The 17,745-nt window shown below is 35.2% G+C and overlaps 1 protein-coding gene across 6 annotated transcripts in view; it reads left to right on the forward strand.

The window, feature by feature from the left end:
• ROBO2 (roundabout guidance receptor 2) overlaps positions 1-17,745 on the forward strand; it is a 645,961-nt gene that overhangs the window by 569,290 nt on the left and 58,926 nt on the right. For all 6 annotated transcript variants that reach the window (XM_043448631.1, XM_043448630.1, XM_043448632.1 and 3 more), the window contains exon 18: positions 11,847-12,029. In XM_043448631.1, the coding sequence (XP_043304566.1) occupies positions 11,847-12,029 (183 nt within the window). The remainder of the gene's footprint in view (positions 1-11,846; positions 12,030-17,745) is intronic.

The following is a 17,745-nucleotide window of genomic DNA, read 5'->3' on the forward strand; positions in this document are numbered from 1 at the left end:
ATTTGAATCTTGATAAGGATCTATCAATTTTATTAATACATTCAACGTACCAAGTTTTGGCTTTGTTAGTTTTATTTATTTGTTTTCTAATTAAGCAATTTCTGATATTCTTTCTTCTGTTTACTTTAATGTTGCTTCTTAAGATCAAAATGATTGAGAATAAATCAATGATTTGTGTCTTTATTGTGAATATTTAAAGTTTAAATTTTCCTCTGAACACTTATTCAGATGATTTTAGAAATTTGATGTGTTGTGTTTCCATTTATCATAAAGTTGAAAACATTTTTTAGTTTCTGTAAAAATTGTTGATTTTTGCAGAAGTTATTTGGATATGTGTTATTAAATTTCCAAATGTTTTACTATTTTCCATATAGCTTTTTGTTGATTTCTAATTTAATTTCACTGAGATCAGAAAGTATATTTTGCATGAATTTAGCTTTTTAAATATTTTATAGCCCAGAATTTCACCTTAGTTAATGTTCCTTGTATATTTAAAAAATAGGTTCATTTTTATTTTTCTAATTTGGAATGGAATGTTCTAAAAATATCAGTCAAATCAGTTGGTAGTATTATTCAGGTCCTTACTTATTTTCTGTTTACTTATTTTTTTAATAAATAAGAAAGACTAAAAATTCAGTATAATTATAAATTTGTATATTTCTTATTTTTGTTTGTAAGTTTTTATTTCATGTACTTTGCTACTCTGTTTTAACTAAGTGCATATTAGTATTGTTGTCTTAGTTAACTTACGCTTTTTCATTATGAAATGCCCCACATTATTTCCTAGTAAGATTCTTTGTCTTGGAACTTACTTTCTGATGTTAGTACAGCCTTATAAGTCTTTGTGGTTTTTTTTTATTTTTTCTGTCCTTTAAACTCCTATATCTTTGTATTTAATGTACATTTCTATTATTTAAATTACATATTGTTCAGTTTTATTTTTTATCCAATATGAAAATCTCTGGCTTTTATTTTGGAGTATTTATTATCTTCAGTGTGATCATCAATGTGTTGTAGCTTAGAACTGCCCTTTTTGTGTTTTTTTTTAAATTGAATTTGTTCTTATTTTTCCAAATTTGCTAATTTCTTTAGGATGAATAAGATAACTTTCTGTAGAATATTTTATACTCACTATTGAACTACTAAGTATACTTATTTTTGCAATGATTGCTCTAGGACTGGCCTATATTGTATCTTAGAAAATATTATTTCATTTCCTCCCTTTCAAGCATGTTTGCTATTGGTTTACCTTTTACTTCTATACATGTAATGAAAACCAGTAGAAATTTCTGACTTTCTTCACTCTGTATGACAGATCTAGGTCCATCCAAGTCTCTACAAATGACCCAATTTCATTCATTTTAATGGTTGAGTAATTTTCTATTTATATCTGTATCATATCTTCTTTATCCATCCGTTGATAGACATTTAGGTTGCTTCCATATCCTGAGCATTGTTAATAGTACTACAGTGAACATTGGAGGGCATGTGTCTTTTTTACTATGGATTTCTCGGGGTATATGTCCGGTAGTGGGGTTGCTGGATCGTGTGGTAGTTCCATTTTTAGTGTTTTAGGGAACCTTTATATTATCCTCCATGGTGGATGTGTCCTTCTGCTCTATAGCTCAGGGAATGGCTGATATAGCTATTACTAGGGATATGCTGTATAGCTTGATGCTTTGTAGTTAACCAGGTGGGTGGGATGGGACGGTGGGGAGGGAAGGAGTTCAAAGAGGGAGGAGATATATGTATACATATGACAGATTCACTTCATTGTACAGCAGAAACTAACACAACACTTAAAACAACTATTCAGTTCAGTTCAGTCACTCAGTCATGTCCGACTCTCTGCAAGCCCATGGACTGCAACATGCAAGGCCTTTCTGTCCATCACCAACTTCCGGAGTTTACCGAAACTCATGTCCATTGAGTCAGTGATGCCATCCAACCATCTCATCCTCTCTCGTCCCCTTCTCCTCCCGCCTTCAATCTTTCCCAGCATCAGGGTCTTTTCAAATGAGTCAGTTCTTCGCATCAGGTGGCCAAAGTATTGGAGTTTCAACTTCAGCATCAGTCCTTCCAATGGATATTCAGGACTGATTTCCTTTAGGGTGGACTGGTTGGATCTCCTTGCTTTCCAAGGGAGTCTCAAGCATCTTCTCCAACACCATATTTCAAAAGCAAAAATTCTTCGGCCCTCAGCTTTATAGTCCAACTCTCACATCCAACACGACTACTGGAAAAACCATAGCTTTGACTAGATGGATGTTTGTTGGTAAACTAATATCTCTGCTCTTTAATATGCTGTCTAGGTTGGTGATAACTTTTCTTCCAAGGAGCAGGCATCTTTTAATTTCATGACTACAGTCACCATCTGCAGTGATTTTGGAGCCCAAGAAAATAAAGTCTGTCACTGTTTCTGTTGTTTCCCAATCTATTTGCCATGAAGTGATGGGACTGAATGCCATGATCTTAGCTTTCTGAATGTTGAACTTTAAGCCAACATTTTCACTCTCCTCTTTCACTTTCATCAAGAGGCTCTTTAGTTCTTCTTCACTTTCTGCCATAAGGGTGGTGTCATCTATGTAAATGAGGTTATTGATATTACTCCCAGCAATATTGATTCCAGCGTGTGCTTCATCCATTCCAGCATTTCTCATGATGTACTTACTCTGCATATAAGTTAAACAAGCAGGATGGCAATATACAGCCTTGACATACTCCTTTCCCAATTTGCAACCAGCCTGTTGTTCCATGTCCAGTTCTAACTCTTGCTTCCTGATCTTAATACAGATTTCTCAGGAGGCAGGTCAGGTGGTCTGGTATTTCCATCTTATCTCTTGAAGAATTTTCCACAGTTTATTGTGATCCACACAGTCAAAGGATTTGGCGTAGTCAATAAAGCAGAAGTAGATGTTTTCCTGGGACTCTCTTGCTTTTCCAGTGATCCAGCGGATGTTGCCAATTTGATCTCTGGTTCCTCTGCCTTTTCTAAAACCAGCTTGAACATCTGGAAGTTCACGGTTCACATACTGTTGAAGCCTGGCTTGGAGAATTTTGAGCATTACTTCGCTAGCGCGTGAGATGAGAGCAATTGTGCGGTAGTTTGAGCATTCTTTGGCATTACCTTTCTTTGCAAGTGGAATGAAAACTGACATTTTCCAGTCCTGTGGCCACTGCTGAGTTTTCCAAATTAGTTCACATTATTGAGTGCAGCACTTTCACAACATCATCTTTTAAGATTTAAGTAGCTCAACTGGAATTCCATCACCTCCGCTAGGTTTGTCCATAGTGATGCTTCCTAAGGTCTGCTTGACTTCAGACTCTAGGATGTCTGGCTCTAGGTGAGTGATCACACCATCATGACTATCTGGGTCATGAAGATCTTTTTTGTACAGTTCTTCTGTGTATTCTTGCCACCTCTTCTTAATATCTTCTGCTTCCGTTAGGTCCATACCATTTCTGTCCTTTATTGAGCCCGTCTTTGCATGTAATGTTCCCTTGATATCTCTAATTTTCTTGAAGAGATCTCTTGTCTTTCCTATTCTATTGTTTTCTTCTATTTCTTTGCACTGATCCCTGAGGAAGGCTTTCTTATCTCTCCTTGCTATTCTTTGGAACTCTGTATTCAAATGGGTATATCTTTCCTTTCCTCCTTTGCCTTTCGCTTCTCTTCTTTTCTCATCTATTTGTAAGGCCTCCTCAGACAACCATTTTTCCTTTTTGCATTTCTTTTTCTTGGGGATGGTCTTGATCCCTGCCTCCTGTACAATGTCAGGAACCTTTGTCCATAGTGCTTCAGGCCCTCTATCAGATCTAATCCCTTGAATCTATTTGTTGCTTCCACTGTATATTCATAAGGGATTTGATTTAGGTCATACCTGAGTGGTCTAGTGGTTTTTCGTACTTTCTTCAATTTCAATCTGAATAATTTAAAAAGATAGACAAAGTATTATTATTGATTTGACTTTAAACAATCTTTCAAATAAAACTAAGAAATAATATTTTGTATTACTCATGTTCCTGGGTTTCATTATCTCTTTAACTCAGGAATGTTATTCAGCTATTTTGGGCTCCCTTTCACTGCATCACATTTTAGAAATTATCATCAGATAGTAAGCTATGAATATATTAGAATTTTTCTGGTTTATGTCCCTGTTCTGATAATTCTGTGCTTTTATTGCACGTATTTTGCCTAGGCTTTTACTAGTTCATGATGGAATTGCATGTCCCACTCCTATTATTCCTACCTAGGCAGGAATGAAAGTGTACTATGAATTATTCACTTTAAATAATACACTTTTCATTTGTTCTTTTTTGAATTTTTTCATTTCCCTCTGAAATTTTCCATATGTTCATTCATAAACTCTATTGTTTTAAGTTATTGAACATATTGTAATGACTGCTTGAAAGTCCTTTTCCTCTAATTTAAATATCCATGGTATCTCGTGGTCTGTTTCTATTGATTACTATTCCTCTTGATCTTAGGTCATTGTTTCTTCTTTTTTTTATTGTTGTGATTGTTATTATTATTTTGTTTGTTTTTGCATACCTGGCAATTTTGTACTGTGTGTTGGACATTGTATATAACAGACTATACAATTCTGTGATCTTCTGGAGTGTTGGTTTTTTACGTAGAGGCACTTAGGATACTAGCTGATCATCTTGCTCTTGTGGTGGCTTTTTTTTACATTTTGCTAGTATGGACTATTTATCTTTTGACAATATTCTTCAGATCAAACCTCAGTTTATTTATTTATTTTACTTCTAAGGCACAGAGCCCCTGAGCTTTCAGTGAAAAGCCTAATATGTTTATCTGATCTGACGAACTTGATGGAATTTAGACTTTTCCATGTCTGCAGTGAGACAGTCTGATCAGCCTCTTCAGCCTTTTACCTTTTGAGTTTCACAAGATCCTTTAAAGTGTCCTTCTACATGCACAATTCGTAGTTCAGTCTAGGACTGAGGGAGAATTTATGCACATATTTGAAGACATTACCTTCCTTTCTCTCCCTCTTTCACGTGGTCTCTCCCTTAATTTTTAGTCACACTGGCTACTGTGAATGCTGCCCTCTGACATCTCCTACAAATAAAATCGTAATTTTCAGCTTGGGCTCTAGTTCCCTAGCCCTGCATGGATTGAACTCTCTAACGGGCTAGAAAGCCTCATAAATGCAGATTTTTTTTTTTTTCTGAGTGGTTTTATTCTTTCAAAAGGCAAATCCCTTCAGTTCACCCTAATTTTATTTGTCATTGTCTTTAGCTTGTTAAATATTCTTCCTAGAGTTTATATATTTTATAAATACTTGTCCAGAGTTTGATATAAGCAAATGTGCCATTCCCATGCTTTTCTGTTTATTTTCAGAAATGATGCATATAGAGCATACTATCAAAATCTGGGAAATGTTACTTATTACAAAGCCATTTATTGTAAATGAAGAGATTTAACATTCAGTCATATGCTTCCCAGGTGGCTCAGTGGAAAAGAATCCACCTGCCAATGCAGGAGACGCAGGAAATATGGTTTCGATCCCATGGTAGGAAAGATTCCCTAGAGGAGGAAATGGCATCACATTCCAGCATCTTGCTTGTAAAATCGCGAGGACAGAGGAGCCTGGCAGGCTCCAGTCCATGGGGTTGAACAGAGTTGGACAGAACTGAGCACATGTGCATGAAATATTCAATCATGATGTTAAATTTTTTTAGATTCTCCAAGTATTCTTTCTTTTACATAATAAAAGCATTAAAAAAAAGTTATAGCATTAACTTTTCTTTAAATTGTATTCCCTTTCTTAATTAGTCATACAGACTGAATTAATTTCTTAACCTAAGGGAAGCCGATAATCTTGGCCCTTCTGAGATTTTCTAAAGTAAATTGGAATAAGAAAGAAATACAGATACACCCAAAAGGATTTCACAGATTTAGATATAGATATGCATCCTTGTTTCTACATGTTTTCTAAATAATATTTAGACTATGTTATTAAGAAATAAAGCAGTAAGTTTTCACTTAAAAAATTTGAAACGCTTCCTTGGTGGCTCAGACGGTAAAGAATCTGCCTGTAATGCAAAAGACCCAGGTTCAACCCCTGGGTTGAGAAGATCCCCTGGAGAAAATAATGGCAACCCACTCCAGTATTCTTGCCTAGAGAATCCCAGGGCCAGAGGAGCCTGGTGGGCTACAGTCCATGAGGTCACAAAGAGTCTGACACAACTGAGCCACTAGCATACTTCAAAAAATGTAGTTTTCTATGACAGCTCCTTGATAAGTAAGCAAAGCATTTTTTTTCACTGCCCCTCTAGCATATGCATATAAAAAGTTTGACTGAATGTAATTTTTCTAAATCAAAGACCAATAGGATTATCAAACATCTATATTTCCCTTTCATGGTTTCTTTTTTTTCTATTATCTTTGCTAATAAATAAATACTCCTGTATTATTTTAAAAAGATTGGGATCGGGTAGAGAGGGAGGTGGGAGGGGGGATCGGGATGGGGAATACATGCAAATCCATGGCTGATTCATGTCAATGTATGACAAAACCCACTACAATATTGTAAAGTAATTAGCCTCCAACTGATAAAAATAAATGAAAAAAAAAAAGGAAAAAAAAAAAGATTGAGTGATCAAGTGGATAATGAGTACCGTGTAATTTGTTTATATATCATACAACTTTTCAGATTTTATTTGAAATAAAAAATAAAATAGTAAGTAATATTTCTATCTCCTCTTTATTTGCATAGAATATACCTTATCCAAGATCTAATTATAGAAAATAGAACTGTACCACTTGAAATAAATTAAAAGCACAAACACCACACACACATGCACAATTCAATTTGAAAAAGACTATTTGTCCTCGAAAGATTTATTTCTTTTTAATATCTTCTGTTGTACTATTTAATTGTTTCTTTAATTACTCCCACATATCTACCTTAACATCTTGTCTGATAACCTTATCTACACAACTGTTATTCCTTAGTTGAAAAGTGATTTAGTGATGGCTAATCTCCTCTTCTCTTTCAATTTATGCTTTCCCTATTGTCTACTCAGTACTGGAAACAGCACTTGAAGTGACTCAAACTGTTCTTCATTTCCCCTTTGCTTTAATTAAATCATGTATTGGCATTTGATGGAATTTATGGCTGATAATTTTAGATTTGTCTTATGCCAGACAATGTACTGTTTCATCTGTTCCTTGTCAGCTTAGCTTTTATTCCAGAAAGCTACATTAAAAGGATCTTTAATTAAAATATTATATAAATATAATAAGCAGCCTCACCCAGGCTTGACAGTAATATCGTTCTTTTGTCTGCCATTTCTGCTGTTAAAGTGACTTTTACATCAAAATATCCATATTGCTGTTTGCATCTGCACACACAATAAAGCAACTAAATATATTTACATATATAAGCATCAGACAGCCATGTCATATAATAAACTTATATTGACTTAAAAGTCTCAATCATCTTGCTTAATAATATAACTTGTTTCTGTAATCATTTGGCCATTTCACGCTTACCTTACATAGTTGGTAATAATATGTGGAACAGCTGCAAACTTTCACAGTAATAGGTACAATCGAATCTGATGTGTCTAATTAATTTTTAGTCCAACAAATTAGTTTTGTTCTTCATTACTCTCCAATGGGAGGAAGACATTATATTTCATTATATTTTTTTTGTCTGAAAGAGCAACGCACTGTCACAGGTCACACACATCCCATGTCTGTGCTCCAATTAGTTCAACTGACAACATTGTTTGAAAAATACTACTTGTACAAGAAACACTAATACACCTTGGGCAACACAAATATGCCACTATATTCAGTATGCTGCTTTATGACTCTTTTACGCAAATGAAGGACAGATTTTCTTTTCTGATTGAGCTATAAGGTGTTCTCTTTTTAGTAATAGCTAGTGTTTAGCCCAGTCAACATAAATGAATATGAGCTCATTTTAAATACATTTTAGACTATGTTTATATGTATAATGATTAAAAGCAGATAGATTAGGAAAATGAACCAGGTTTACCACACAGGTAAAGGTGATTTTTAAATCTGGAAATTAACACAAAAGAAACTTCAGAAATGAAATACTGGACTATATGAAAATTGGACAGTAGAATATTGCATGCAAGGATGGGCATGATGAAGGACAGAAATAGTAAAGACCTAACAGAAGCAGAAGAGATTAAGAAAAGTTGGCAAGAATACACAGAAAAACTATACAAAAAAAATCTTAATACCCTGGGTAACAATGTTGATGTGGTCACTCACCTAGAGCCAGACATCCTAGAGTGTGTAGTCAACTGGGTCTTAGGAAGCATTACTATGAACAAGCTAGTGGAGGTGATGGAATTCCAGTTGAACTACTTAAAATGCTTAAAGATTATGCTGTTAACATGTTGCACTCAATATGTCAGCAAATTTGGAAAAACTCAGCACTGGCTTGGAACAGGAAAGGTCAGTTTTCATTCCAATCCCAAAGAAGAGCAATGTCAAAGAATGTTCAAACTACTGTACATTTGTGTTCATTTCTCATCCTAGTAAGTGTATGCTTTAAATCCTTCAAGCTAGGCTTCAACAGCATGTGAACCGAGAACTCCAGAGGTACAAGCTGGGTTTAGAAAAATCAGGAATCAGAGATCAAATTGCCAACACCTGTTGGATCATAGAAAAAAGCAAGGGAATTCCAAAGAAACATCTACTTCTGCTTCACTCACTACACTAAAGCCTTTGATGTGTGGATCACAACAAACTGGAAAATTCTCTAAGATATGAGAGTACCAGACCACCTTACCTGTTTCCTGAGAAACCTATATGCAGGCCAAGAAGCAACAGTTAGAACAGGACATGGAACAACTGACTGGTTCAAAATTGGGAAAGGGGTATGACAAGGCTGTATACTGTCACCCTGCTTGTTTAAATTATATGCAGAGTACATCATGCGAAATGCCAAGCTGGATGAATCACAAACTGGAATCGAGATTGTCAGGAAAAATGTCAACAACCTCAAATATCCAGATGATACCACACTAATGGCAGAAATTGAAGAGGAAGTAAAAGAGACTCTTGATGAGGGTAATAGGAGAGAGTAAAAAAGCTGACTTGAAACTGAACATTCAAAAAATGAAGATCAAGTGATCTAGAACCATTACATCATGGGAAATAGAAGGGAGAAAAGTGAAAGCAGTGACAAGTTTTATTTTGGGGGGCTCCAAAATCACTGCAGACGGTGACTGCAGCCATGAAATTCAAGGATGCTTGCTCCTTGGAAGGAAAGCGAAGACAAACCTAGACAGCAAATTAAAAAACAGAGACATCTCTTTGCCAGTAAAATTTCATATTGTCAAAGCTATGGTTTTTCCAGTAGTCGTGTACGGATGTGTGAGCTGGACCATGAAGAAAGCTGAGTGCCAAAGAATTGATACTTTTGAGTTATGCAGGAAAAAAAATGCTTGAGAGTCCCTTGGACAGCAAGGAGATCAAACCAGTCAATCCTAAATGAAATCAACCCTGAATATTCATTGGAAGGCTGTTGCTGAAAGTGAGCTTCCAATACTGCTGATGGGAAGAGCTGACTCTTTGGAAAAGACCCTGATGCTGGGAAAGGTGGAATGCAAAAGAAGTGAGCAGCAGAGGATGGGATGGTTAGATAGCATCACTGACTCAATGAACATGAACTTAAGCAAACTTTGGGAGAGAGTGAAGCACAGAGGAGCCTCACGTGCTGCAGTCCACAGGATCACAAAGAGTCAGACACAACCTAGCAACTGAACAACAAATAACAAACAAATGGGCATTCTGATAGGCTTAACAAAGTAAGTTTCTATCTTATTCATAGTCAGTCTAATATGGGTTTGGAGAATGGAGGATGGGGTTTTTATTCCATTGAGTTTTTCATGAAATGTGGATCCTTCCAGTCAATGGTGTACCATCTCTCATAGGGTCAACATCCCACAACTGATCCCTTGTTCTATCCAACACCTTAGGAAAGAGAGTATGAAGTGCCGTCTCAGTGGTACATGGATTGGTCCAGAGATACCATGCATCTGCCTGTGTACAATTATCCAATATTCAGTCACTTTGTTGCACTCAACTACAAGGGAGGCAGGGAGATACAGGCTAATTTTCTTCTCTGGAAGAAAGGTGAAACCTTGGTAAACAAGTCACCTATGGTTTGAAGGACTCTCATATCTAGATAATTTACAACTTATATTCCTACCTGGGGCTTCCTTGGTTACTCAGATGGTAAAGAATCTACCAGCAATGCAAGCACGCCTAAGCACATACGGTTGCACATGTAAAGAGATTAATAAGAACGCTATAATTTGTGACTCAAATTATGGCCCATGTAAAGCTAAGAGGTACTGAAGACCCACTCAGATAGGAGTAAACTAAAAGTAAAGTCTTGATCGTTCAGTCGTGTCCAACTCTTTGTAACCTCGTGGACTGTAGCCCGCCTGGCTCCTCTGTCCATGGGATTCTCCAGGCAACTTACTGGAGTGAGTTACCATGCCCTCCTTCAGGAGATCTTGCTCGTCTCCTGCATCTCCCGCATTGCAGGCAGATTCTTTACTACTGAGCTACCAGGGAAGTCCACTCCTTACATTCATCATCTGGATTAATCCTCCCAAACGTATGAAATAGATGCTACTGTCACCAGCTAATAGAAACAGGGATTCCAGAAGATTAAGTGCCCTACATAAACCCACTGCTTTCCTAGCTAGGAAGTGACAGAGATGATACTCAAATGTGGAACTTCAAAGACCTTGCCGTTTCCAGTATGTTACAGTGCCAGGATAACTAAAACAAGAGAATTACATGTTCCTTTGATATGATATGCTGAAATTTGCCATTTATATTTTGCTTACAATTTATCTTTTAATTATTTGTTTACTCACTAATGAGATATATTAATATGAGAATTCACTTAGTTTCCAGTTTCTGAATTCATTCATCTATTAAATAAGCACCTAAATCTTTGCTCATTAGTAATGTTAGAATTCCGTGAGTCTTAAACCTGTTTAAAAATGTGGATTGAGATTGTCTTTATTATGTCTGAGAGGGCTAAACTGTCAGAAATGTGACAACTTCTATAATAATCTTAGTCTAGATTTAAATGTATGATTTGATACATAGACCTTAGAATTAATTTGCAAGTTGTTTTGTAGCCAACTTTCAAGTGGATTTTCAAATTAGTTTCAGATACTTTAAGGGCATTTAGGAGTTTTATCTTTCTGTGAGATTTTAACTATAGATACTAATCTCTATGAAAAGATGTTTATGTCATTATCATTATTTAATATAGCAGTTTCAGTACCTTCCAGAAAATTAAAGTATGTTTGATCAAGGTAAAGTATTTGGTAAAATATTAAGAGAAGTATTTTGATCATCTGTAACAGCAATGCTGTAGGGGAAAGGTAATTTGCAAATACCCAGTTTAAATGTTGTAGTTGCTTTTCTTTTTTTGAATGAGAATTGTCTTACAAAATGCTTTACCTAACTGAAGAAAAGTTATTATTATTTCAGCTCACACACTTGTTTTAGTACTTATCTATGAGGCAATAAATCAAGAAGTGGCTCTGAATCTGTCCATAATAAAACAAAACAAAACACAAAGGAGCAATGTTCTTAATCACATGTCAAACTTCTGATTTGATTCTTCTTTTTAAACTTATAAAATCTGCTTACCAGTAAATTGTTACAGGGTCAGGACACAACAAATATTACCTGCTTCAAAGAAGGTTACAATCTTCTGTGCCTTTGGTATAGCACGTATGTATTTTTGTGGGGTTTTGGGTCTTAATATTTACTAGTACTAACACTGTTGTTTCTTCCATAGGGGGACGAAATGAAGTTGTCATTACTGAAAACAATAACAGCATAACTGAGCAAATCACTGATGTTGTGAAGCAGCCAGCTTTTATAGCTGGTATTGGTGGTGCCTGCTGGGTAATTCTGATGGGTTTTAGCATCTGGTTGTACTGGCGAAGAAAGAAGAGAAAGGGACTCAGTAATTATGCTGGTAAGAGGCTATTTCCAGCTAAGAAAATATCTTAGCTTTAGAAATATGATAAAATGCAAGAGAAGGAATGAAATGGAGTATGAAATGAGTGAATGAATGGGTGTTTATTGCTTGATTTAAACCATTATAAACAACATGCTTTAATACACTGTTCTTCATCATATCACATTATGACCATAAGGCCATCTTTTTGCCTGTATCTCCAAGGAAGCATAAGAAGAGTGCAAACCAATAACGTGATTTAGCCATTTTTCTCAATAGTTCAAAACACACACACACACACACACATAGACTTTGCTAGCTATGACACCATGTTTGAAAAGTATATTTAAGAAAGAGCATTCCTAAAATGCTCAGGAAAAAGAAAAGATTTGAAATGTATTTTTTTGTATTTAACAGTACAGATTACAAAGGGAAATGTATCCCAGATGAAAAATACAAACAAAACAAAACAAAAAATTTCACCAGGATTGATGAAACTGATAAGGCATGATTTGTTTTACTAGTCACTTAAATAGAATGTCTATTTTAAAGTGACCAATGAGCATTTTAGAAAGAAGAAAAAACAGAAGCAAAAGAAAGAGAAGAAAAATAAGATCCTAGATGTTGTACTTGTTTGCAAAAATGTTTTCTTTGAATCCAGAACAGGAATTTTAAGGATGTCCAAAGTTATGGCCTTCAAAATACATCCAAGGCCGAAAGAGAGAGAAAATTATCAAGTCAGTGAGTGAAAAATGACCTCGATAGTGAAGCTATGTTCAGTTAAAGTTTGAATTACATTCATTTTAAGTACTTTAACAATGATTTAAAAAAAATTGCCTCACAAATACTTTACGTTTTCTAAAATTTTCAAGGGAACAATTTTAATTTATCATTGTCCTACAAATATTTTAAAAATCTTTGAGATATTTTATTCACCTTCTATTTCTAATTTTTACTGTAATAAGAAGCATAAATGTCTTCATAAGTGATTTTGACAGAGGTTTCATTACTTATTAAGCTTATCAGCTGCTTTAACTTGTAGCATCCAAGCTTCTAAGAATAGTTCAAAATGAAAGAAACAGCATCCATTTGGTTGTTTTTCTTGTTATTGAGTGGTATTTAAATATGATCAGTTGATGATCACATTGCAGCTCATGACTATAGCTTGTAGAAATAACATTTGTTAGTTACTGGTTAGAATATATTCCCAGGACTAGAGAAGGTAGTGTAGTGGATTCATTGCAGAAGGGTTTGCATACTTTGTGACTTGCTTTTCTCATTTCTCATTGGTTGCCGATGCCTGCTTCCTTATGCTTTGTCATCTGAGTGCTTTATCACCCTGCCAGTGAAGGATTCTTCCTGGAAAGCGATGCTGGGCAATGACTGCTGAGTGTCAGAGTCATGAACATTAATGATACTTTCATGTAACTTCTTGTTTTGCAGTCCAGTCCCCTGCTTTCATTCCTTAAAGATATTGTCCGTTTACCTGTCTGTTTAGTCAGTCACCATGTTCTGTTTTGTCTCTGTGACATGCCCATGTAAATCAAAGACTATTTTTGTGTTTATCTCTTTGCTTGACTTTAGTGAAAATAATAAAAGACTGACAATGTTAGTCACCTCAGTGCCACATTTGGAGTGTTGCATTTTTACCCTCTGTAGGATTTTCATTCACTTCTTCCTAATAGCATTACTCTCATAATTAGTAGTTATGTTTTTTTGTAAAATCATGTCAGAGAGCCTTTCTTCTTTTCTTTCTTCTCTTTAAAAACAGCAGTTCTTTACATTTGATTGGAAAATATCTGTTGGTCTTTGAGCTGGACAAGAATAGCACATTTCCTGTTGTCATTTCTCATTGTGATTGATATCCATCTGCTGGTAGAAGAACTGCTAACTCAGAAGGTGCTATGCCCTTCAAATATTTTGGAATCAGGCCAAGCCACAGAGCAGGCTTTCTGAACCTTTATCCTTAATTGATAGATGGCTGACTCTCAGAATGGATTCACCTTCAGCTGGAAATTTGCCTTCCAGCAACTGCTATTCTCTTCTAGGTGAGAAGCAAATGAAAATCCACACTACAGGTACTCAGCATTGCATATCTGACTTGGTAATATTCTCTACACATTCCCCCCCATAAATATCCTAACCTTCACTTTCTGGAATTTTTATATTCTTGTCTTTCTATAGCTTAAAGAATATGAGGATTGTAAATAGGCATGCTTAGTGTAGTATTTGTTTATCATATGTTAAAATTTATGATATTTGATTCACGAGCTAATGATCTGTTTTAAGAGCACAGAGATTTCATACAGGGCTAATTTTCTCTGAAGTATTTTATAAAAGTTATCGAGAAAGTAGTCTATGTGTAATAGTTCTGTTTATATTCTGGTTTTCACAGAAATTTCTGTGGGAATCTTCTAATTTTACAAGTATGAAATGCAAAACTGGTAACCTTAAAGCAATATAATTTTACTCAGAAAATGAAAAGTCTAACATTTCTACTTTTTACTACACAGTAATATCTATATAGTTTCAAATTTTTCTTACTCATTTATGATACCAGTAATCATTTTTTCCCAAAGAACATAAGTCTATATTGGGATCAGTATTTAAATTAATTTATAACAAAAGATGACTTCATTTGCTTTAGACCCCAAATGTGATCTTAGATTATACTTCAACATCTGCTACAATTCATATAAATTCAGAAACATGCATTTTAATAATGCTGATCCTAAGTAGAATTGAAGTGGTGATTTAGTCGCTAAGTCGTGTCCGACTCTTTCGACCCCATGGGCTGTAGCCCGCCAGGCTTCTCTGTCCACGGGGTTTTCGAGGCAAGAATCCTGGAGTGGGTTGCTGTTTCCTTCTCCAAACCAGCAACTGAACCCAGGTCTCCTGCACTGCAGACAGATTCTTTACCGACTGAGCTACCCGGGAATTCCCAAGTAGAATTAAAAAGTAGGTTGAATTTGATTTCAGTACTTGCCTTTTCTACTTCATTCCAAGTCTTCTTAATATCACAGGTAGATTTTTCACCATCATAGGGAAGATTTTAACCATCACAGGGAAGATTTTAACTAGTGGGGAGAAGAAATCCTTTGCAGAGTGGAAAACCCAAGTCTCCACAGGATGACTTCCACTCACCCTATAGGCAAAAGCTCACCCACTGATTTTTATTGTGGTTAATCTTTGACTCTCCATCTCCATGTGGAAATTATATTTGAATGCTTAGAAGAAAAGTAAAAAAAAAAAAAAATGACATGCTATTTAGCGTTGATATTGTTCTTATGATTCAGAAGAGTTAACATATTGATCATAGAACACTAGTGGATCAGCACTGTAGATTGTAAAAGCAACTGTCAGGAATCAAATGTAAACTTATACAGCGAAATGATCTGAGAGGAGAATTTGGCCTGAATGTAAAGTTTTGCTTCTTTACGCAGCAGAACATGGCGATTTCCCCAGGGCAAAGTTACTAGCTTCCTATTTCAGGATTTTCCTATTTATTCTTTGTTTAAATTCTTCAGACACAAACACGCACAAAAGGTTTGCTCGTGGCTCAAAGATGGGCACCTAGAATGAGAGACATATTCCCCTGTCTCATATTCTACATGAAATCATTTTATTTTTTTCTAGAGTAACGTGCACTGTTATTTATCTTGATCTTCATTGAGTACTAACAGTGCTTGCCTTTGCCTGTGAGCTTCCTGACTGCCAGAAATATTCACTACCTGAGTTGTTATAGGATGAAATAGAATCATGAAGATATTTGGGTAGAAAATACTAGGTGACTTTTGAATCTAGAGAAAATTTTGATTGTATGAGTTAATGGTGTTTGTGAATAGAAGAGTGAACAATATAGTTTGCGTAAAGCCATGCAGCTTTCATGAGGATTCTGTATGTCATATTATGATCTTCATGAAGACTGCATGACGCTTTTCAAACTAATGCTGGTCATATTTCTATCAATAATTTTTAAGTTATCAACTTTTTAATGAAAGTAAACTAACTTTCACACTTTTAAAGGGATGAGTTCTATGTTACGAATATTACCTCTGAGGATGGCAGATTTGATTAAACTCAGTAAATGTAAATAATTTAATGAGTGAGCAAATTATGAAATACCAAACGCTTCATGCATAGGTTTTAAACCATTGGTGAAATTATTTGACAAAACCATCCTAAGACAGCTAAAAGATTTGATGGAATTTTTATACTCTGATTATCTGGGCTTGAATTAAGGCTTATTAAAAGAGGATTAATCTACATTCATAGTTGAGAAATAGCTTATCAGGCAAGGGAATGAGGCTTGGCTGGCAACATTAAAGTTTCCATTTGGAGTAGGAAAATGTGGCCTACTAGAGATAGGCACTCTGAAAGCTTCCTTACCTCAAAATGTCAATTTTCCGTGTAGTTATATTTCCCTTTTCCCTCACTGCTAGCAGGCATGAGATTACGATTAATCCTGACAGATAATAGTAGAGGTACTTTGTATATGATCTGAACTTGCAAAGTCTCTTTACCTTGTATCTTTCATAAACGCTGCAATAAATTCAGAATATTTAATACATTTCTAAAACAGTTAAGAGTGTACGGTCTGTAGAGATTTTTGGAAACCTTAACACTAGTCCGACAGTTTTAGCAATAAAAACTCCTGTGCACTCTACATTGCTCCCTTCAAAGTCTTAATTTTAGATACTATCAGAAACTCCTGGTAAAAAACACTCACTTATTTCAAAGTTACTTTTGACAAGCACAAAGTTACTGCACTATGATTATCAAAACTGTGACTACAGCGAGACTGTTCAACCACCTACCCTCTCTATCCTCTTTTAGCTTTAAGTTAGTTCAGCACCTCTGAAATGAGAGCTACTTCAAAACAGCTTTCAAATTGGCTGGGGCATTTATTTTTATGTTTCTCTGTCTCTACACACACACACAATGTTGATCAAAACACCAAATGTGACTTCCATTTTAGGAGATCTAATTGTTTATCCTTTCTCATTTGTTTTTAATCTCATGGTCAAATAGAACTCAGTTACTTTTGGTCTGCTTTTCAAAATGGAACAAATCTAAAAGTTTTGGAGCATGGGAAGTATCCTCTTTTTCCCTTGTTTCAAAAAGACAACTATTCAACTTTATTACATAAGGGTATTGGGTTTGTTGTTGTTGTTGTTTTCTCCTGAGAGAAACACACAAAATTGAAGTTTTTCATATGTATCAAGTTGTGTCCACGGGCTGTTTTAAGTCAATTATGTATTTATATAATGACTGTGTATTCTTGACTCTGTATAGTTGGTATGAAGACGCACAAACATAAATGTCATTAAGAACTATTTTTGGTGATCTCTTTGTAGATTTGAAATTATTTAATGATTTATATAAAAGTAGAAGATGGATGTGTCTTGTTCTGAAACTTAAAATTCTTTCATTTACAACATTTAACTCTCAGTTGGTAAATATGGACCATACTATAGAGTCTATACTCTTAACACATCTGTAGATAAACCTCAGTGAACGTTTGAATGTTTTTTCCCCAACTTTTTATTGTGGTACAATACACATGACATGAAACTTGCTATCTGGACCATTTTAAGTGCACCGTTCAGAGGCATTAAATACATTCATGATTTTGTTCACCATCACCACCATCTATCTCCATAAACTTTCTCAATTTTTAAAACTGAAAACCTTTGCCCAGTAAACAACAACTCCCCATTTCCCTCTCCTTCCA

The sequence above is a fragment of the Cervus canadensis genome, chromosome 27, assembly GCF_019320065.1.
Source record: "Cervus canadensis isolate Bull #8, Minnesota chromosome 27, ASM1932006v1, whole genome shotgun sequence".
In the NCBI taxonomy this organism is placed as follows: Eukaryota; Metazoa; Chordata; class Mammalia; order Artiodactyla; family Cervidae; genus Cervus; species Cervus canadensis.